We start from the raw sequence: 24,211 nt of genomic DNA on the forward strand, positions 1-24,211 counted from the left end.
GAAGGGTACAGGGTGAAAAACAGAGAGGGAAAGAACACTAGAAAGAAGACTGGTTGTATATCTTCCCTAAACTGTATTTCTCAAGTCATCTTTGAGCAAAACTGCATCTTCCTGTTCATGTTCTGTACCTGCAATTGATTGCAACCATACAAGATACACAGAAAGGAAAACAGTCATTCTAAGCAAAAGCCTTTTTTTGTAGGGGGGGTTTAAACTATATGTTCTTACAATTGCAGACTTTTTGAAAATTAATATTTATAGGTGATTCAGCACAAATTTTTACTATTATGTTGATACAATGTAAACTATTTTAAAAATATAGAAACTATAATATTTGTAAAATGGTTGATATGGTGACTGTTGAAATAATGGCCTTTTGGGGTCAGGTTTTAGCCTTTTGGAAAATAGGGCATTATTTATTATACATAGTTGATCTAACATTAGCCGACAGTGCTACAGTGAAAGAAATAACAAAGGGGAGAGAATGGGGAAAATACACGATGCACAGGAATACACATCCATAAGTTTGCTTATCACACTGTTTATTTTAATTGTATAGGGTTAATATTACAGAGTTATATGTATAGCTTTATTAAAGTAATATTAGCTTCCATTTCAGCATCACAGCATGCAAGCTGAAAAATGGCCAACACAGAGGGACTAGAAATAACATTGATCTTCTGATAGTCTAAAAGTTGATATCCATTTGGCATTACACATGGATGGAAAGAGTTTTAAATTACTGCATTCTTTAAGAGAAAAGTAAATTTTCCTCGCTTAATGTTATATAGCGAGACTTTGATTATTTCAAGCTGGCATCTTATTGTTATACTTATTGTATAAAGCATTTTCAGTCAGTCAACCTCAAGAGGAAAAGCATTGTACTAAACTCCTATTTCTCAGATCTTGTGCATTCATATTGATTTCAAAACACTTCATGAATTCCAATGCATTAAAGCTTACTATATATGGCAATTGGAAGTAAATGTTATTTTCAGTTAAAGAGCTCAGTTGAATGCAGTATCAAAAATATGCTTTCAACCTTAGAGATTTACTCTAATGTTTCCTTAAAGATAAAACAATAAACAAGTGCTCAGTATTGATTTAAATGTCACACTTAATGAAGTAAGATAATAAATGCCCGAATGTCTTTCAGATATTAGTTTCAGAATATCACTTAAGACCCCCTGACCAAGAAATGTGACTTCTGCCCAGAATAGTCACAAACTCGGTAATGTAATGGTTGGTCATGCTGTTCTAAGGCCCGTGCCAAATCCAACTTTGGGCTTTATTTAAATGTCGTCAGCGAACTGTGGATGCAAAACAGGTCGCAGTTTAGGGACAGCAGGCAATCGCTGACGTGGAGTTGGATGATAAGTCGGGTCTGGGGGAACAGGAGCATTGACAATGGATTGGAGTTTTTGTGGGGGGGGGGACCAGGAGAAGCCGAACTGCTTCTCCTCTGTCCAATAAAATGTGAGAATTTCTGTGGCCATTTTTTTTGAGCAGCCTGCGGCAGTGCCTTTAATTAGCATAGGACCTTGAATTTATCTTTAAGCAGCCTTACACCTGTTTCAGGATGCCAGGCTACTTGCCCATTTACAGGCTTACCTAATTATTGGATTAACTGGGCCTTAGGCATCAAAGGCACAAAATGAGTATCTGTAAGTTGAATTTCTCCCCTCCCGCTCCCTTTTTATCCTATTTGTTATTTGCAGAATGGTAATTCCACTATTTAAAATGGATTGACACAGGTTTCCATCAAAATTACAAAAGTTTAGCCATGACCTATTTAACAATGCCACAGTTTGCAAAGTACAAAAGTTTGACTCTATAATATTTCTCTCCTATCCGGGTAAAGTAACCTGGTGTATAATATTAAAGATCCAGTTCCTTGTCAAGCAAATACTACCCAATGTTGTTGTCATAATCTCCACTTCCAACACTTGCAAAGAAGTAGAGTGGTCTGACTTTCATTGCTGTGAATTTCAGAGAGTACCACCATCCTTTCCAGGTGTACCAGAGAATTCCATTATCGTACTTTGCAGTGTAGTTGCCATGTCGATAATATTTTCCGTTAAGGTTGGCTGTATGGCACCTTTGATTTTGGGTGAAAATGAAAGAGATGGATTTTTAAAAAAAGATTAGCAGAGAATCAAAGAATTTAACACATTTAGTTACATAAACAAGTTGGGCTAGAAATTTGCACAGTGCCCGATATATAATTCCATTGACTGATTAATGGGCGGCCAATCCCAGACCATTCATTTTCTGCCATTGCCCGAGGCAAATTTCTAGCCCCTTTAAATTCTCATTGAGTAAAATTCCACTAAATGTTTCACTTTCCTTTAAAAGGATTTCTTTAAAAATTCTGCTCTTTTAAAATCTAGAATTTGACCTATTTCTCCCTCCTTCTCAAAAGTTCAAGTGGTCAGAGCCAATATGTATGAATCCAGAAACAATTTTTGTCTGATTCTTATACACAACAAATATATTATATTGACATTTGTGTGTGAAAGAGAGAGAAAAAGACTTATCTGTGATGAGCAACTATATCTACTTTTTCTACCCAGTTTTGGAATTAAGCACTTCGGCTCAGAGTATAAATTTCGATACTTGATGCTTAATGCAGCTCCCTCCATGCTGCCCCAACAGTCTGCTTAATGGTTAACTTCACAGCAGCAGCATTTTCTGCATGTGTGTTGCATTTCTGTTCAACTTATTGATGATCACTTTGAATGATTTGGTGTCAAATGCTGAAACGTGAACACCCATGAGCTACTGGACTACACACAATCGGAACTAGATTGAGACTAGCCAAACACATTTTGTTTGAGACCCCTGCATCCCATAAAGAAAGCAAGCTTTCATCACTTTGGGATAAATTTAAATGCTTGTCACAATATTTAACAGGTAGTGTCCCACAGTTTTCATATTAAATAAGATAAGTTAAAAAAAAACACAAAAATAAGAGAAGTGTAAACTTCAAATTTTCTGTTTTTGCTCCTTATTATAAACTCCTGTAAGTTTCTAAGTGGAACTTTGTAACTGGTTTCTAATGAATTGCATTGAAATAGAAGGCATATAATTTTTAAAAAAAAAAGTCTATGGGCTGGATTTTATGGGTCCCCGAGGCAGGGTTGGAGGCAGGGTGGCAGTGAGAATCACGATGGGTGGTTTGGTAGGGGGGCAGGTGGCGTACAGGACCCATCGCCTTGCCATCACCTAGCGATTTTCCCGGGGGTGGGATAGACCGATGACAGCCTTCCTGCCCAGAGGCCAATTGAGGCCCTTAAATGGCCTATTAGCGGCCATTTAAGGGCCTCGGCTGGGATGTTATCTGCAGTGGGCGGGGGTGGGGTGGTCTCCGCCACATCAGGAGGATGCCTTGTAAAATGGAGTGCCCTCCGTGCAGTCTGGGGAATCCCTCCTCAATGGGAAATCTACGGCCCACAAGGGCCCTGGCTAGGAAACAGTGCACCCTCCAACCATCCCAGGATCCCCCTCCCCTGGACTTCACGATCACTCCCCCACCTCCCCTTGCTGGGGCCTCTGGCCTGGCCCTGCCTCACTTACCTGAGGTCCTGTGTTCCAGCGCTGGGCCTAGATCCGAGGCCTCTGCAGTACCAGCAGTGACCACTGCTCCCGGTGGTGCTGCTGATACAGCTGAACTGCCGGCCCTATGATTGGCCAGCAGCTCTTGGCGATGGGATCCCCATCTTTAAAGGGACGGAGATCATGGTGCCGGAAATGTCGCCTCCGCAACAATGGAGGTTTGTGCTGGGGGGTGCGCGAAAGGCCGAGGCGGGGCTTCCCCCCAATTTTTCGGCCTGGTGCCGGGAGCCCGGTTTCCTGCACAAAATCTAGGTTATGTCTGAATCATTAAATTATCATTTGAGTTAGTTTAATGGTAGCTATAGATAAATGGTTTTTCCATAATGTTATTTTTAAAAACAAATTTCATTGCCTTCCAGTGCTAAGAGCATAAAGCAATACTGATCCTATTTGTCCTCTACAATTCTGAAGTTATGACGACCATGTTTCATCGTTACTGGTTCTGCCAGCAATGAATGATTGCCTTGAGATATTGTTGGCTTAAATATACAGAAATAGCACCGTAGGTCAAATATCTATTTACATTAAATTTGCTGTGAATGTTGTACAATCTTTATTTGGGCATCAGCTTTCTGTAACCCAGTCATGCCTGCAGCTGTATATTTTCACCACTTCTTTGGCCTCCTTGTCCCGAGAGACAATGGGTAAGTGCCTAGAGGTGGTCAGTGGATTGTGCAGCAGTGCCTGGAGTGGCTATAAAGGCCAATTTTAGAGTGACAGACTCTTCCACAGGTGCTGCAGATAAAATTAGCTGTCGGGGCTGTTACACAGTTGGCTCTCTCCTTGCGCTTCTGTCTTTTTTCCTGCCAACTGCTAAGTCTCTTCGACTTGCCACTCTTTAGCCCCATCTTTATGGCTGTCTGCCAGCTCTGATGATCACTGGCAACTGACTCCCACGACTTGTGGTCAATGTCACAGGACTTCATGTCATGTTTGCAGACATCTTTAAAGCGGATACATGGACGGCCGGTGGGTCTGATGCCAGTGACGAGCTCGTTATACAATGCGTCGTTGGGGATCCTGCCATCTTCCATGTGGCTCACATGGCCAAGCCATCTCAAGCACCGCTGGCTCAGTAGGGTGTATATGCTGGGGATGTTGGCTGCCTTGAGGACTTCTGCATTGGAGATACGGTCCTTCCACCTGACGCCAAGGATTCTCTGGAGGCAGTGAAGATGGAATGAGTTGAGACATCGCTCTTGGCTGTCGTACGTTGTCCAGGCCTCGTTGCCGTAGAGCAAGGTACTGAGGACACAGGTTTGAAACACTCGGACTTTTGTGTTCTGTGTCAGTGCACCATTTTCCCACACCCTCTTGGCCAGTCTGGACATAGCAGCGGACGCCTTTCCCATGCGCCTGTTGATTTCTGCATCGAGGGACAGGTTACTGGTGATAGTTGAGCCTAGGTAGGTGAACTCTTGAACCACTTCCAGAGCGTGGTTGCCGATATTGATGGATGGAGCATTTCTGACGTCCTGTCCCATGATGTTCGTTTTCTTGAGGCTGATGGTTAGGTCAAATTTGTTGCAGGCAGCCGCAATCCTGTCGATGAATTTCTGCAGACACTCTTCTGTGTGGGATATTAATGCATCATTGTCAGCAAAGAGGAGTTCCCTGATGAGGACTTTCTGTACTTTGGTCTTCGCTGTAAGATGGGCAAGGTTGAACAACCTGCCATCTGATCTTGTGTGGAGGAAAATTCCTTCTTCTGAAGACTTGAATGCATGTGAGAGCAGCAGTGAGAAGATCCCAAACAGTGTAGATGCGAGAACACAGCCCTGTTTCACGCCACTCACGATAGGAAAGGGGTCTGATGAGGCACCGCTATTGTGAATTGTGCCTTTCATATTGTCATGGAATGATGTGATGACACTTAGTAGCTTTGGTGGACATCCGATCTTTGCTAGTAGTCTGAGGAGACCACGTCACCACTAGGTGGAGCTTAATATGCTTCAGATCCCCATATCGATACATGCAGCATCCCTAATGCACTAGGGGAAATTTGATTTATCCCAACTTTATGTGGGGACTACTTATTTTACACAGTGGATTGATAGGACATGGAGTGTGCTACTCAAAAAGGTAGAGAACCAGAATTTTGTAATTGCGTAGAAAAGGGAAATGGATAAATACCTCAGCAATTATAAACAAGTATTGGGAAAGGGCAGGGAATTGGGACATAAATGGCTGGCTCTTGCAGGGAGCTGCTGCTGGTGTGATGGGCTGAATGATCCCTATCTGCGCTATAAATTTCTATGATTTTAAGGGACATTACAACCAAATGGAGTCCTGTCTTCACCGAATGACCACACCTGTGCACTTCCAGCAGAGGTCACTGGATCACCCTTTTAACAGAGGGTGTGGAAAATGGGATTGTTGCATTAGTGCTGTAAAGGGAACTGTTTTGAGGTTGAGTTTAAGATACTGAACAGTACAATGTAGAAAGTTATTATAAATGATCTGTCATATTTAACTTAAGACTGTTGATATGGTCACCGGACAAGACGACCAAAATAAATGTGCCATGATTTGCTGTGGAGAATGCATTAGCCTCACTATTATTTTGACAGCAAATTATGGTTCACTATATTTATTCCTTCTAATAAAGAATGTGTATACATACATTTATATGCAGTATTTCATAAATAAATGTAGCTGTATACCTGTTAAACCACCAACCAGATTTATTTTCTTGAGAGCAACTTCCCTGTAGGTATCTGTCATTGTCCTGGTCTGAAGTGCTGAATTGCATCCCATTGTGAGAAGCTGACCACTGCACTTCTGGGATCAAACCACCAGACAATGCATCCCCTGCATTCCCACCATAGGCTCCAAATGTTAGCCTGTATTTATCCTGGTTTAAGGAGCAAAAAAGGTATATATTTAACAAAAAACATGCACTCACTGTATGATAACTTAATTGGCAATACAATTGCGAAACAACATCATCTATAACAAGTTTCAACTTCTCTCACCTTTTCATCTGAAATGCTAAATTTTTCATAGGTAGCATATCTCTTTTCTCCATTCCAATCAGTGAGGTCTATCTTTACAATATACTTCCCTGCAAGGAAATTATTACCAGTCAAAATGTCTATTTTGTGATTATTAATGTTTGTAAAAACTTTCAAGCTGTATTATGTCCTTTATATTAGTTAGGACTGGGTCAACACTTCAAAGTTAAATATGCTCTTACCTGCATCTAGAATTTGGTGTATCTTTTTATTTCCAAGCCAATATTCATCTTTTCTCCCTTGAAATGATCCAAAACCTGATTTATAATCATCCCAGCCTCTGAAGAAAGTATAAATTGCAAGTCTCGTACAGATAACTTAAATTTTGTGAAGAACAAAATCTGTTGACATGTCTATTAATTTTATCTTTATTTCAGTTAAATGCAGTTTTATGTCTAGTCATTTTCAGACATTAGTTATTCTCACAGTTTTGCTACATTCTATGATTTCTATGGCTTGTGGGTACAATTATTAATCAAGTAATAACTCCCTGATTTGCTTGATAATTACAACATCAATAATATTTGGATGCTGTTGTATAAATAGCATCCTGCAGTTAGCAAACCTCAATTATAGAATTAGAGTTAATGGGAGATGAATTATAGAGCCCTCATTTCAAAATGAGTGTTCAAAATTGCTTTGATAAACCCATGAGTCATTCAAGACCCTGACTTGCAATTCAACGTAAAAGAGACGATCATTTTTATTTTTATAAAGTTAGGCAGCAGTACTTCTTAAAACATGAGTTTTATTGAGAGTCAATGTTTCTGACGAGTTCGGGACATTTTACCATCATTGTATCACTAAGGATGCAGTATCACAAAAGACTTTATTTGCAGCTAACCTGTATTGAGACTAATGGCAGTGTTATGTGGACAATTGCACTGTCATGTGAAAATAAAATGGTATTCAGTAGTACAAATTGGACATGACCGGCAGTCAATTAATTTTCGTCAGTAAAGCATTAAGGCAGTAATATAGTGTGGAAAGTCCTTATAAATGGAGTCCAAAAAAGACACTGCTTTTTATTTTACAATATGATAATGGATGGAAGAAAGACAGTACAAAACCAAAGGATTTCTGTATATTGAACAGACAACTTTCATAATTATATCGTGTCTTAGGTGCCATTCAGAATACATCTAGAAACACTATGGACGTGTGTAAGATGTGGCCATTTTTAAAAATGCCCATTGGCGAGCGATTTATAATATATGTGCAGTTCTTGTTAAAAATTGGAGAGCTGGTAATAAAAGAAAGAAGATTGCAGGTGAAAAGGAAAACTGGGAATACGAGAAACTCTGAAATTAAAAAGAGAGTAAGTAGCATGATTGAAGAATCACTGGCAAGGTCTCACTATGGTATGGTTTGACATTAATGGAGTTCATTTACCTGTTAAAATTCACCTTTCCATTACTACGACGTTGAATAACTGTCCATCCACCACCATCTGACATATCACAGTATGCAAGAAATGGTTCAGCAATAGGTTTTGGCTCAATTCTGTAATACCCACTTGTGGTTTTGCCACTGTTGTAAATACCAGAACAATCTGCACAAAGTGGAAATTATTATAATCAATTCATGTAAAAACAGAAATTAATAAACTATCATTTGTTTCAAACCATGTTTCAAAATAAAGTTTTCTGAAGGTTACTTGGTAGGGGCTACAATCCTATGGAGCAACAGGATGCAGATTTTCACCTCATTTTCTTCATGCTAACTTGTGTCCGTGCCATCTGGTGAGAAACCAACCAGCTCAGTGTATGGGAGTGACACAATAAAATTAAGCAAGACAACAACAGCATGGATTCTGTTTCAATCATGGCTCCCATCAAACTATTTGATGAATAGAGTGGAGTGAAGGACATTAGGAAACACAAGTGATATACTCTTGTATGTGGGAAAGGGTCTACAGGGCTGGAATGTCAAACCTGAAACTAATAGAGAAGCTTTGCTAGAGGAGGTTCTCCAGATAGACAATCACTGAAGTTTGCCAAATAGTTGCAGATGACTGAAGATGACCTGAACTATTTTCACCACAGACTGATTCCATTCATGCGCTGGCAATTTAATGGGCATTAATGGGCAGTACAGAATTGGGATGTGACTGATGCACTGGAGTCACAGGCTTATCCATCACCACAGTAATATAGAACAGGGGAGAGATTGCATAACTCTGCTTCAGTGCTGCCATCTCCAAAGTCTTGGGTGTCATTGACTGCACTCAATTAGAGAAAAAGGGGGCTTCAATTCAACATGATTGCACCTGTTTTACAGGCATAGAATAGGTGCAATAATGACAGATTTGCACTCCATTCAGACTGCCACTAAATTCATTGGAGACCCTTGTTTTAGGCAGCACCAACTCCAACTCGTTTTTTTACGCCGTGTATCGGCCTAACCAGCAGTCCTTAAAGGGATAAAGCACTTGAAGGGACTGCTGGAGGCCACGGAACCAAGTGTTTTATAGCTTACCTTATATGTAGAGCCAAGGTGAGCAGGGGTGCTCCTCTTTTCTCCACATTAACATTGTGGCCACTGCTAGTGTGTGCTCGCCTGCCTCCTGTTTGCCTCCCTGCCCCCACCCCGACTAACTCACAGCTTGGTTCGGTATCCAATTTGGCCAAAATTTGAAGACCTGATGCCAGCAGCTCACTGGATTTATTCCAGAGGCTTAAGGTTGAACTTATGAAGGTCAATGGGCCACTCTCTTTGGGTCAGGAGTACAATGTGCTAATTACTGACTGTCCATTATTGGTTGCTATCGAATGTAGAACCTATTATTAAGCTATTAATCTAACTACCCAAATAAAACAAATGAAAAGAAAAAAAAAAGACTTGTCGGACAAAAAAGCGCAAAGTCCGATTGCTGAGTTCATAGAATCATATAATTCAGAAAGAGGCTATTTGTTGCCTGTGCCAGCTTTTTGAAAGAAATATCCAATTAATCCCACTCCTCTTTTTCCCAATATACTTGAAATTTTTACCTTTTCAAGTATATAGCCTATTCCTTTTAGAAAATTACTACTGAATCTGCTTCCACCACCCTTTCAGGTCGTGCATTCCAAAACTTCTGTGTCATTAGTCTATCAATAACTTTGCTGCTATTCATTGAAATGTCCCTGGAGAGATTTAAAAGCACAAGTCTGACTAATGCAGATGTGGCTGTGGCGGGATGTCAGGCGCGATTTTCCCGGAGGTGGCCAATTAAGAAGCCGCATCTGGGAGTCCTGTACAGTTAGGGCCGGGTTCCAGAGTCAGGACGTCTGTTCAGTGCAGCCTGTGGGTAGGGCTGCCGATATCCTACGTGGTGTGGGCACTGCTGAGGGGCCAGCAGCAGGAGTGGAAACAGCACTACGGAAGTGCCTTGAGTAGGAAGGGAGAAGTTGCCATTGCAGCAGATGCAGCACTAGAGGAGACATCAGTCTACATGAAGTGGTTGCAATGGCATGCGTTCTGTTTGGGGAGACCTGAGCATTTGAAAATTAATAAAAGGCCCCAAACGTATCGCATCTTGGATCTCCTGCTCAGAATCTGTTCCCTGGGCATTGCCAGGCTCCTGACACAGCTGGGGTAGGGTGGGGTGGGGGGGAGGTGGTGTGCCATGTACCGTCGGGAAAATTTCAATCCATTGCCAGAACAGGGACTGATTGCCCTATTAAGTACCTGAATTGGTTACCTGCCACTGCCAGGCAGATAGATATTGCCACTGGGAGCCTGGATCCAAGTTAAGTATCAGAGGCACGAACATGTCCCGGAACCAGCCTGACCCGATCCCATCAAAATTGCCATTGCCCCCCACCATCCCACCCTGCCTCCAAAGCCACCTGTGCGGGGCAGGCAGATTCAGCCCATTGTTTCTATGTTTTGTCAAGTGATCTAAGGCATGTTCTTTTCAAAGAAGTGGTGTGATTAAAAAGAATCAGACATTTTGGGAGGTGCTCGAACATTCCCCCTTTACCTATATCACTGGTTGGCAATAATTGAGGGATCTACAACAGAAGGATTTAGACAAATGTAGATGTTTAAATGTCAGTTCAGGACAGAGAACAGGATAAACCTTTTTACACAGAGGCTATGAATGCATCATCAGAATTAGACATTGAAGCAGAGACAATGTCAACAGTTTAAGAATAAGAACAAAGAACAAAGAACAGTACAGCACAGGAACAGGTCATTCGGCCCTCCAAGCCTGCGCCATTCTTGATGCCTGCCAAAACTAAAACCTTCTGCACTTCCGGGGGCCGTATCCCTCTATTCCCATCCTATTCACGTATTTGTCAAGATGCCTCTTAAACGTCGCTATCGTACCTGCTTCCACCACCTCCCCCGGCAGCAAGTTCCAGGCACTCACCACCCTCTGTGTAAAGAACTTGCCTCGCACATCCCCTCTAAACTTTGCCCCTCTCACCTTAAACCTATGTCCCCTAGTAACTGACTCTTCCACCCTGGGAAAAAGCTTCTGACTATCCACTCTGTCCATGCTGCTCATAACTTTGTAAACCTCTATCATGTCGCCCCTCCACCTCCGTCGTTCCAGTGAAAACAATCCGAGCTTATCCAACCTCTCCTCATAGCTAATGCCCTCCAGACCAGGCAACATCCCGGTAAACCTCTTCTGTACCCTCTCCAAAGCCTCCATGTCCTTCTGGTACTGTGGCGACCAGAATTGCACGCAATATTCTAAGTGTGGCCTAACTAAAATGCTGTACAGCTGCAGCATGACTTGCCAATTTTTATACTCTATGCCCCGACTGATGAAGGCAAGCATGCCGTATGCCTTCTTGACTACCTTATCCACCTGGGTTGCCACTTTCAGTGACCTGTACGCCCAGATCTCTCTGCCTGTCAATACTCCTAAGGGTTCTGCCATTTACTGTATACTTCCCACCTGCATTAGACCTTCCAAAATGCATTACCTCACATTTGTCCGGATTAAACTCCATCTGCCATTTCTCCGCCCAAGTCTCCAACCGATCTATATCCTGCTGTATCCTCTGACAATCCTCATAACTATCCGCAACGCCACCAACCTTTGTGTCGTCTACAAACTTACTAATCAGACCAGCTACATTTTCCTCCAAATCATTTATATATACAACGAACAGCAAAGGTCACAGCGCTGCTCCCTGCGGAACACCACTAGTCACAGCCCTCCATTCAGAAAAGCACCCTTCCACTGCTACCCGCGGTCTTCTGTGACAGAGCCAGTTCTGTATCCATCTTGCCAGCTCACCTCTGATCCCGTGTGACTTCACCTTTTGTACCAGTCTGCCACGAGGGACCTTGTCAAAGGCTTTACTGAAGTCCATATAGACAACATCCACTGCCCTTCCTTCATCAATCATCTTCGTCACTTCCTCAAAAAACTCAGTCAAATTGAGACACGACCTCCCCTTCATAAAACCATGCTGCCTCTCGCTAATAAGTTCATTTGTTTCCAAATGGGAGTAAATCCTGTCCCGAAGAATCCTCTCTAATAATTTCCCTACCACTGACGTAAGGCTCACCGGCCTATAATTTCCTGGATTATCCTTGCTACCCTTCTTAAACAAAGGAACAACATTGGCTATTCTCCAGTCCTCTGGGACCTCACCTGTAGTCAATGAGAATGCAAAGATTTCTGTCAAGGCCCCAGCAATTTCTTCCCTTGCCTCCCTCAGTATTCTGGGGTAGATCCCATCAGGCCCTGGGGACTCATCTACCTTAATGCTTTGCAAGACACCCAACACCTCCTCCTTTTTGATAATGAGATGACTGAGATTATCTGCACTCCCTTCCCTAGGCTCATCCTTGACCCTGGCACCAGGGAGGCAACATAGCATCCTGGAGTCTCTTTCACGTCCACAGAAGCGCCTATCTGTGCCCGACTATAGAGTCCCCTATAACTATTGCTCTTCTGCGCTTTGTCCCTCCCTGCTGAACAACAGTGACAGCCGTGGTGCCACTGCTCTGGCTACTGCTGTTTTCCCCTGATAGGCCATCCCCCCCAACAGTATCCAAAACAGTATACTTGTTAGAGAGGGGGATAGCCACAGGGGATTCCTGCACGGACTGCCTGCCCCTTCTAGCGGTCACCCATCTATCTGCCTGCACCTTGGGTGTAACCACATCTCTAAAACTCCTGTGTATGACGCTTTCTGCCACCTGCATGCTCCTAAGTGCATCCAGTTGCTGCTCCAACTGATCCATGCAGTCTGTGAGGAGCTGCAACTGGGCACACTTCCTGTAGATGTAGCCGTCCGGAACGCTGGAAGCGTCACGGACCTCCCACATCTCACAGGTGAAGCACTTCACACCTCTAACTGTCATTTCTAGCACTAATTAATAAATTAATTTAAAATAAATACTTATTAAATCCTTCCTAAATTGTTATAATTAACTATATGGTCCCTAGTGCTAGATTCCTACTATAAATATTAAATGCTAACTAAATAAGTGGGAGGTTGTTGAGGGAAATGGGGTGGGCATATTGTTTTGGAACTACTACTTGTGAGGTGGATAAACAACCAATTGATTTTGTTGTAGTGCACCTTTAAGTGGGTGTGGTGACATTTTCAATACACTTTGGTATAGAGGAAATTATGTAAAATGTCATGTAACTGAGTCATCTTCAGTACGCTGCTGATCACCAAACGGACCAGATATGTACAGCTGTTCTCTTGCAATGTAATGCCATGCTACTACCCTCAATAAAAGGAACCCACTATTTAAGTGTTAACTGACCTCTGGTGCATGGTTAGTGCCTCGACGTCTGAAGTCTCAGAAGGAAAAGAAAACACAATATGGTGGCCACAGTGGGATTTAGCCAGTGGTGGTGAAGATGAAGATTTGAAGATTCGCAGACTCTTGAAATTTATGTTCACCATGTGCAGCGCAGAACCATCGACAGTGAAGAGACTGGAAGCGGTTGGTAAGCAGTAACGACCTCTGGAGTTAAAACCACTCAGTCGAAAAAAAGTGTGATGTAAAAAACGAAGAAATCGGAGCATCGAGCTCTGTAAGTTTTAACAATTGGAACAGTGTGTTGAGAGGTATACTGCCAGGCAGTGCAGGGAAGGTGAATTACTAGGATATGGGAAAGCTAGATTGATTGTGAGCAAGCGAAAGCAAAACAAACACAGTCATTGAAATAGGGTCAAGAAGGGTCTCGAAAGTTAACGGCGGAAACAAAATTAAAAGTCTGGAAAAATCTGTGATGCCATTACAGGCCGTGCAGTGTCCCCACCACAATTAAGTCTCGTGGGTGGAGTCAGCAAAAAGCATGTGAAAGCAACAGCACCACCCATCTTAACTAGTGCTTCAGCTGTGAAAAGCTGAGGGATTGCAGCATTCCCAGTGACTGCAGCATTCAGGCCCCGAGCAGCAAAACGATAGGGACAGTGTTTTAGGACACAGAAAGCAGCAGGACAGTCATGAAAATACAGGGAAAATGACTGCAAAATCTCCATGCATCAATTGGAATACCGATTTATTAACAGATTTCAGGCTGTTCAAACAAAGAATAGAGCTTTGGTTCATCTGGGAGTCTCTGAGCCAGATAGGCAGGCTATTAAAATCCATATTGTGATTGGAAATGAAGACCTACATCGGTTAAATACATCTGGGCTCACACAAGAGGACCAAAAGGGATCCAAAGAAAATCTGGACAACTCTAGAAGACCAGTTAAGAGTCCAAATTAATTTTTGCATCCATAGACTAGAGTTTATGGCATTTTGCCAACAACCCCACGAGTCCATTGACCACACCACTTTATTAGTAGGTGCAGGGGAAAGGGTGCATATGGCAACTTTTCAGACACCAAGCTAGCAGAAAGAATCACTGAGTTAGCAATTGCATCCACACCAAATGATGCATTTCAGAAAGACCTGCGAGATAAACCCAAAGATTGCAGCATTGACGCACTGCTTAAGGATGGATGCAAACATGAAGCCATCATTGCGGGAGTCTACAAGGTCTATGTACAACCTTGACAGCGAACACACTGACGAGAGTCTCCTAGCCGGGAAGCTGTGTAACAGATGTGGACTTCTACATGCGCCAAAGAGTTGCCCAGCATTGTTTGATTTCTGCAAAGCATGCAGCATGAAGGGTCACTGACAGAAACAATGCAGAAGAATAAAGGCTGAAAGGAACTGCGAGGAGTCTTGCTGAGGTTCCAAGCGGACCACAAGCAGACAGTACCTTCAAGCAGCAATAACGAACAGAGCAGATTAGGCAGGAAAAGCACACGAGGTAGTGGACAAAGCCAACAGTGGCAATGAAGAGTGATGCAAGGCGAGGTGAGCACACTTTCCATACCATTCATATCACAGAACACAGATGTCATTGCACCATATGAAGTTTTTGCCACGATTCAGATTATCTGTCCACAAAATGTTGGCAAACATTCATTATTAACCAAAATAGATACTGGGTGAACGCAAACATACTCCTTCTGAGGATTCTACAAGAAATGTACCCAAACAAATGGAAGTCCATGGCCAAACCAACTGCTGTAAAAAAAATTGCATGCAGTGGATCAGCCATTCCATGCTTTGGATCCATCATGATACAGAGTAAATATAACCAGTCATCCTGGATGTTGCAAATGTTCTACATCATAGAGACAAAAGGTCCAGTGATTGTGGGTCTACCAGCATGCCAAGATCTAACCTTGGTGATGATATATGGGATCAACCAGGTGCCAGAAGGCAAACCAGTATCAAAAGATCCACCTATCACTTCAGTCAGTAATTTAAAAGCACTGTACCCAGATTGCTTTGATAGAATAGGCAGTTTCAAGCGAGCTGCAACTTTACATCTAAGAGAGGATGCCTTACCATCAATTGACCCACCACACAAATGTAACATCCACATTCAGTCCTAGGTTGAAAGTCGAAATGGACAAGATGGAAACTGATGGGATCATCAGAAAGGTACAAGAACACATGGATTGGTGCAGCTCAATCATGAGTGTAGTCAAGAAAGACGGATCACTTAGAGTCTGCCTGGATCCGAAAAGGCTGAACAAAGTGCTTGACAAGATTCCCACACTGAAAGAGCTTAACCTGAAATTCGCGGGAGGCAAATTTTTCTCAAAACTAAACGCAAAGAATGGTTATTGGTCAGTACATTTGGCTGAAAAGTCTCAAGAGCTGACTACGTTCCGTACTCCATTCGGTCAGTGTTGTTTTCAACGTCTTCCTTTTGGGCTATCAATTAGCCAAGATCTCGTTCAGGTGCATTTGGATCGTATTACTTGTACAGCACCAGATTGCACATGCAGAGCGAATGGCATTGCCATAGTGGGGAGGACAAAACAGGATAATCAACAGAAATTTACATCTCCTGATGCAAACAGCAAGAAAAGAAGGGGTGGTATTTAACTGTCACAAATGCAAGATCAATGTGCAACAAATCAACTTTTTTGGTCAATATACTCGTGTGCAGGTATTTGTCCTGACCCCAGCAAGCTGGAGGATGTTCATGTGTTGCCAACATCCCAAGATAAAGGAGGATTCCAATGTTGTTTAGGTCTCTTCAACTTTTTATCTCCGTAAATCCCTAATTTTGCACAGAAAACATTATCTCTATGAAAATTAGTGAAGAAGGGGGTGCCATTTCTTTGGCATGAAGACCATCAACATCTTTTCCAGGAACTGAAGAAGTCGATATCGGAAGCATCATTTTATGACCCAGAGATGTGACCACTCTCAAAGCGGATGCATCCCAGAAAGGATTAGGAGCATGCATCTTGCAGAAAGGCAAGCCTGTTGCATTGGCATCAAAAGTTTTGTCTGCAGTGCAGTTAAACTACTTGAATATCAAGAGACTGAGATGTTAGCCTTTATGTTTGGAATTATGTGTTTTCACACACACCTATTCAGGAAGAGATTTGTGGTAGAAATAGACCACAAACTGTTCAAGATGATTTGGAAGAAGCCATTGACTAATGTGTTGCCGACATTGAACACCTGTTGGTCAAAATGCAGGGTTATGATTGCGATGTGCAGTACAAACCTAGCAATCTGATGGTTACATCCTACACACTAAGCAGGTTACCCAGTCCAGTGAAGACTGCAGAAGTAAACGTTGATTTACAAGTTGATTTGATAGATGTGGAGGTAGAAGATGGACTCCATGAGGATCTGATGAACTTCACCAGCAGAAATGTCAATAATTACAGGTTGAGACAGCAAAGGATCCAACACTACAGCTTGTTTGGAAGATGATCATAGAAGGATGGCCAGACTCGATTCAGGATGTCCATGAGCACGTGAGGCAGCTTTGGGCAAACTGAGACAAACTTTGTATATCCAGGGAAGATATTCTTAAATAAAAACAAGAAATGCTGGAACCACTCAGCAGGTCTGGCAGCATCTGTGGAAAGAGAAGCAGAGTTAACGTTTCGGGTCAGTGACCCTTCATCGTTATTCTTAAAAACTGGTCATCATACCAGAAACATTGAGACGTGACATACTACAACAACTACACCAATCTCATATGGGCATTGATCGGACCAGAAGACTAGCCAGAGAAACACAGTCTATTGGCCAGGCATCCATGACAACATTGAAGTCACAGTGCAGCAGTGCAAGGCATGCCAAGAAAACATGCCAAGTCAGCAAAAGGGATCACTCATTCCTCACAAAGTGCCTGCTCATCCATGGGCCAAGTTGGCGTACTATTTATTCCATGGCCGTGGAGATGATTTCTTAGGATATTTTTGAGAACTACTAAGTGACAACTATCATTCATCAACTGCACAATACGTTGAGCACAACGGTCACCGTAACACTAAGTGCCATTTTCAGCCTATTTGGAGCAGTCAGGGAGGTCATTTTGGACAACGAGCCTCAGTTCATGAGGAAACCATTCTGGGACATGTGCGAAAAGTGGGGCAATGACCACACTACGTCATCTCTGCACTACCCAAGATCCAATGGCATGGCTGAGAATGGTTTGTAGCGTGAAATCACTAATTCCGAAGTGTAGCAAACCCAAGCAGGATCTACATATTGCTATGCTTCACCTCAGAGCCACTCCTCTGAGTGCAATACCCTCACCGGAGGAACTATTTGGCAGGCCACTACGTAAAAATCTACCTCACTTCCATCACTCAACCCTTCCAGATGAGAGAGTGATACTTTAGGAAAAACAGGGGAGGATGAAAGATTGGCATGGCAGGTAAAGAATTGCCTGGTCTAACGATAGGACAGCAAGTGAGATTTTGGCATCGCACATGAAAGTACATCACAGCCAGCTGAAGTAACACGGATCTGTCCAGAGCCAAAGGTTATACGAGGTCAGTACACCCAGTGGAGCAACTGTGAGAAAAACAAAGGGCAAATCAGAGAAATACCTCATTCTCAACATCCAGATAACTCCATTGCATCTAGGACAAGGTCCAACACCAGTTTCCATGCAACATCCAAGCTTACTAATCCCAAAGATCACTGTGAGGAGATCCAACAACCGCAAGCCAACATTAAGTTGGGGTGTGTGAGCCAAACACCACAGAGATTTAGAGAATTATAACCCTATGAGTTTTCTAGCTCATATGTCTTGCACTGTAAATAGTTATGTTTAAATATAAAGGAGAGCTTTTTAGTTCAAAAAAAGGGGGATGTTGTAGTACACCTTTAAGTGGATATGGTTACATTTTCAGTACACCTTGCTAGAGAGGAAATGATACAACATACCATGTGGCTGAGACTTATCCTCAATCTACTGCTGATCACCAAACAAACCAGACATGTACAGATATTCTCTTGCAATACAATGCCATGCTACTACCCTCAACAAAAGGAGCCCACTATTTAAGTGTTAACTGACACCTGATGTGTGGTTAGTACCTTAATGTCTGAAGTCTTAGTAAGCACAAGCAAAAGAAAACACAACAAATTTAAAAGCATGTTTCTATGTTGTAGTTTCTATGTACTTCTGTGATACACAATGAAGAATTTTGCATGTGAATGCAGAGCACCTTGGATCAACACATAATGGCATTTCAATATAATGTGACTGACTAAAGGCTGGTTGTTGGGAGAGTTGAGTTATGGTTCATGACTTCAGTACACAATCACGGATATACAAAGTACATTGATGTAACGGAGAACAAAGTAAGACCTGTTAAGTCATTGAACAATTCATTGATGTTGCCAAGCAGTGATTCCAGTGCTTGGATAGATGGAAAAGTTGAAGAATCATTTTACAATAAAAGCCAACTGAAGTGCACAGAATCATTGTAATCATGCTGCATAACATTACCATTGCCACTGAGAGGAGGTCTTATTTTAAATTGAATGAAAACAACAACAGTCCTGAGTAAAGGAGGATGAAGGATTGTAAATGCCTGAACCAGCAGAGAGGCTGCACAAGAAGTTAGGATAATCTGATTGTAACCCACTTCAATTAGGGCAATCTCCAGTACCAAGGTGTGAAACAACAGGTGTACACATAGACTCCATACCAACAGCCGATAGGAGCCATTACATAGAATTGTATATAATGATACCTTGTCTTTTGTTACACCAGCTAATGCTCTTATCTGATTTTGTTGTTGCCCTGTGTCACAAAAAAATCAAAGATGGCGATTTAAAGTAATTTACTATGTTCTTGGTATATGTGTAATACTCTATGGACGTCACCTGTGGTCCTGTTAAAGGCTGGTTTCTGCTTTGCTTATTTCACATCACAACATTTTCTGACTTCTTGCCAGATCTCCTGGGTACTGGACAGGCAGAACATTGAGCCAGTTGGTGATATCCACCAAGATTTGTTTTCCAGCATGTGTATTAGGGTGAGTGGTGATATGCCACTGAGCCAAATGTTGCTGCCATCATCCCATATTCCCAGATAAATCTTCCCTAATGATTGACACTTCAGAGCTGGTAAAACAGGTGACTCCTGAGCCTTAGCTCTGAAGCTTCGGAACAGGGTATCTTGACTTGGGACTACTCTGTTTCCCAGCGCAATTCTTGCTGTTAAGTTGCCAAAATGTAACAAACATAGATCTGGATTGTTTGGTTTACTAAACCTCACAAGCAGCAGGCATCACAATGGTACTAAGGCGAGACTACAGTTTATCTAATGTTCAAAGATCATTCACCTTAAATGTACAGTTCCTCTGTGGAACTTGGTGGGCATCACCAACAGGGGTCAATGTTCCTCTGTTAAAAGGCCCAAATGGCTGACATTTTGAAAATTGGCCCTTTCATCTATTATATCGAGTGGATTTACTTATATATTTATATATTTACCATGGTAATATGCAAATGGATGTGAACTATTGGGATGTAATGCAGTTTCTTGTTCAGTCTTTTCTGTTTCAGTGTTATTGATTATCCAGTCGATATTATATTCCTTTAGTTTCTTCAGCCACCAAGCTCTAAGCAGGAACTGATTCTGCAAAAGCTGTAACTGATGTCGAAGTTTGGAGGCTTTAATCATGCAGGTTTCATGGTCCTGTTAAAAAGAAAAAAATAAACCTGGAGCCAATTTCACTAACGCGCTGCCAATACTTGTCATGTCTGAGAAACCATTGTTGCAGTTGTTTTGTTGCAATGCGTTCTAATTGTAGGTTAAAAAGTAAATTGAGAGATTTCCACTGATGTTATGAGGAGTGCTATAGTTTGAGAAGAGAACTTAAGTAGAAAGTAGCTATTTACATGAGGAAGGAAGGAATAGAAGGATATGTTGATAGGGTTAGATGAAGTAGGGTGGGAAGATGCTCAAATGGAGCATGAACACTGTCTTAGACCTGTTAGTCTGTTTTTGAGCAGTAAAATTCGATATCATTCTATGTAACTCCTTCCAGCTGTTGACAAAATGCACTCTAGTACCAGGAAAATAAAACAGCAAACCAATAAAATCCCAATAACCCTGTGAAACATGCACAAACCCACCACTCCAGAGAAAATAAGTGCTCCATGCCCAATAAGAAAAATGGAGACCCAGAAGACCATGTCCTCTTCCCTCCCACTCTCATGTGCTGGATGGAAACCTGGGCCAGGTCCATACCCCAACAAAGCCTGAGCCCAGGCCCCTGGTTGGTATCCTCAAGTAGGGAAAACAATATAAAAATGAAGCCTCAGGATCAGCCCTCAATGCCCCAGTTGATCTGCTGGCAGGTATTTTAAAATATAGTTGGGCCGATTATTGCAGTGGGAGTCATTCCCAATGGACCCACAGCAACCATCATGGGAATCAGATGTTGCAGCCTTCCCCAAACATGCTGCCCCATTGGTCCAAGCCCTGTACTCATCTCTGGAGAAACAGGAGATGAAGAGTCCTCCTCTCTCTCTGCATGGTGGTCAGCAGGGTCCAAACAGCAGCTCTCCGTCCACTGAAACTGCTGCAGGATCAGGCTGTTCTCTTTAGCTCCTGACCGCAGCAACCATTACAAGTTCTACCCTCCCCTCTCTTAAAGGGAAGCACTTACAATGCAGACTGCCGAGCACCAATGGGAGCTTAGCACAAGGCATGGTCATTGACTCCCTACCAAATACATAAAAGGTAGAGACAAGAAAATGACAAATGCAATTGCTATATTGCTTCCTGCTAAAACTACCCTACATCCACTGTCATCTGATGTCCACGTTGATAACATTTCAAAGATACAACTATAGCCACAAGATCAAGGACAGATCATTGAAGCTTCTCTTCAAAGCACATGTCAGGAGTGTGATGGAATTCTATCCACTTGCCTGGATGGGTGCAGCTCCAACAAAACTCAAGAAACTCAACACCATCCAGGACAAAGCAGGCCGCTTGATCGGCAACCCATCCACCAACTCAAACATCAACTCCCTCCACCACTGACTGATGGCTGCAGTCTATACCATCTATAGAATGCACTGCAGCACTCACCAAGGCTTCTTTGACAGAACCTCCCAAACCCATGACCTCTACCGCCAAAAGGGCTAGGACAGCAGGTCCACGGAAACGCTACCACTTTCATGTTCTCCTCCAAGTCACAAAGCATCCTAACTTGGAAATATATCACCGTCCCTTCATTGTCACTTGGTCAAAACCTGAAACTCCCTATCCAATAGCATTAAAGTGTGGTGACCAGAACTGGACACAATACTCTAGTTGTCGCCTAACCAGAGCTTTATAAAGGTTCAGCGTAACCTTCCTGCTTTTGTACTCAATTCCTCTATTTATAAAGACCAAGATTCCATATGTTTTACTAACCACTCTCTCAATATGTCCTGGCACCTTCAAAGACCAATGCACATGCACCCCCAGGTCATTCTGTTTCTGCACACTCTTTAGAACTGTGTCATTAAGTATATATTGCCTTCCTATTTCTTCTGCTAAAATGGATCACCTCACACTTGTCAGTATTAAATTCCATCTGCCACCTGTCTGCCCATTCTGCTAACCTATCTATTTCCTGTTGCAGCGGTTCATATCATCCTCACTGTTGGCCACACCTCCAGGCTTGGTGTCATCGACAAATTTTGAGATTCTGCTCTGTATTTCAAGATCCAAATTATTTATAGATAGCAAAAAAAGCAGTGGGCCCAGCACTGACCCTTGGGAAACATAACTGTCTACCATCCTCCAGTCTGAAAAACAACCATTTGCTACAACCTTTGCAACATGGACTGCAATGTTTCAAGAAGGCAACTCACTAAAAGGCTGGTTAACAAAATTGAGGCTCATGGAATAGGAGCATCAGTGTCCAATTGGATAAAAAGTTGGCTCAACAGAAAAAAGTGAGTTGTAGTAAATGGTTGTTTTTCAGACTGGAGGATGGTAGACAGTCATGTTTCCCAAGGGTCAGTGCTGGGCCCACTGCTTTTTTTGCTATCTATAAATAATTTGGATCTTGGAATACAGAGTAGAATCTCAAAATTTGTCGATGCCACCAAGCCTGGAGGTGTGGCCAACAGTGAGGATGATATGAACCGCCTGCAACAGGACATAGATAGGCTAGCAGAATGGGCAGACAGGTGGCAGATGGAATTTAATACTGACAAGTGTGTGAGGTGATCCATTTTAGCAGAAGAAATAGGAAGAGGCAATATATACTTAATGACACAGTTCTAAAGAGTGTGCAGAAACAGAATGACCTGGGGGTGCATGTGCATAGATCTTTGAAGGTGCCAGGACATATTGAGAGAGTGGTTAGTAAAACATATGGAATCTTGGTCTTTATAAATAGAGGAATTGAGTACAAAAGCAGGAAGGTTACGCTGAACCTTTATAAAGCTCTGGTTAGGCGACAACTAGAGTATTGTGTCCAGTTCTGGTCACCACACTTTAGGACGGATGTGAGGGTCCTTGAGAGAGTGCAGAGGAGATTTACCAGAATGGTTCCAGGGATGGGAGATTTTAGTTACAAGGTTAGGTTGGGAAGGCTGGGGTTGTTCTCCTTAGTGGGTGGTTGATGGTCGGCACAGACCCGGTGGGCCGAAGGGCCTGTTTCAGTGCTGTACCTCTAAAATGAAAAATGAAAATGAAAGGAGATTGAGGGGAGATTTAATAAAGGTGTACAAGATTATGACAGGCTTAGATAAGTTAGGCAAGGAAAAACTGTTCTCATTAACTAATAGTACAAGAACTAGAGGACTCAGCTTGAAGGTTTTGGGCATGAGATGCAGGGGGAATTAGAAGGAAAAACTTTTTTATGCAGTGGGTGATAATGATCTGGAAATCGCTGCCCACAGGGGTGGTGGAAGCGAAGACAATCAATGACTTCAAAAGGAAATTGTATGGGCACTTGAAAGAAATAAACTTGCAGGGCTATGGGGATTGAATGGGGAGGGACTGATTGGATAGCTCCGTGGGAGCTGGCATGGACTCAATGGGCTGAATGGCCTCCTTCTGTGCCGTAAATGTCTCTATGACTCTATGATCTCAAGCCCAGCGATACCCAGCTCCTGAGAATGTTAATTTCTTTTAAATGGCGTAACACTAATTAATTTGCAACATCAAACTCCTTTCAGAAAAATGAGAGGAGGCAGACATGTTTAGAAAAGATAATATATTGTTGTTGGACACACATACCGAACCTCTGTGACCTGCTAAACTTTGATCCAAGAGAAGTAGAAAGGCCAGTAGTATCATGGCATCCAATGCTGGTTACCTACAAAAAATATATTTTAATCTTAAAAAGCATTGGGGTCACAAAAGGATCATGGAGTGACTGGCCCTCTTATTTTCCACATCTTTCTCCCTCTGAAGACACATGTTGGAATAGATGTTCAACTTGCTACCTGAATGTAAAACTGCTGTTGGGAATTGAATGCTGTTATAGTTTCTACAATAGACTCATGCTTTGTCTTTTACCACAACCATTAACACGCTCTTTGCCTTTGTCCCATGACATCTTTGTTATTTAATCTCTCCTGCCATCTGCCCTATCACGCTCATTTCCTTTTGTTCTCTCTTCCCCACCACCACCACACCCTTCACTTGTGTAAAATCGAATACTTTTCTTACCTTTGCCAGTTCTGATGAAAGGTCACAGACCTGAAACGTTAAGTCTGCTTCTCTCTCCACAGATGCTGCATGACTTGCAGAGTAATTCCCGCACTTCCTGTTTTTATTTCAGATTTCCAACATCTGCAGTATTTTGCTTTTA

At 42.4% G+C, this 24,211-nt stretch overlaps 1 protein-coding gene across 1 annotated transcript; it reads right to left on the bottom strand.

Moving 5' to 3' along the window:
• Positions 1-541: 541 nt before the first annotated feature.
• Positions 542-23,694, bottom strand: fgl1b (fibrinogen like 1B). Its single transcript, XM_068032807.1, has 7 exons — positions 23,635-23,694; positions 19,878-20,082; positions 8,022-8,181; positions 6,812-6,909; positions 6,591-6,679; positions 6,279-6,469; positions 542-2,098 (listed from the first exon to the last, which is right to left on the bottom strand). Exons 1-7 carry the CDS (start codon positions 23,692-23,694, stop codon positions 1,909-1,911), a joined length of 993 nt encoding a protein of 330 aa, XP_067888908.1. The 3' UTR covers positions 542-1,908.
• Positions 23,695-24,211: the final 517 nt, after the last annotated feature.

The sequence above is a fragment of the Heterodontus francisci genome, chromosome 6, assembly GCF_036365525.1.
Source record: "Heterodontus francisci isolate sHetFra1 chromosome 6, sHetFra1.hap1, whole genome shotgun sequence".
In the NCBI taxonomy this organism is placed as follows: domain Eukaryota; kingdom Metazoa; phylum Chordata; class Chondrichthyes; order Heterodontiformes; family Heterodontidae; genus Heterodontus; species Heterodontus francisci.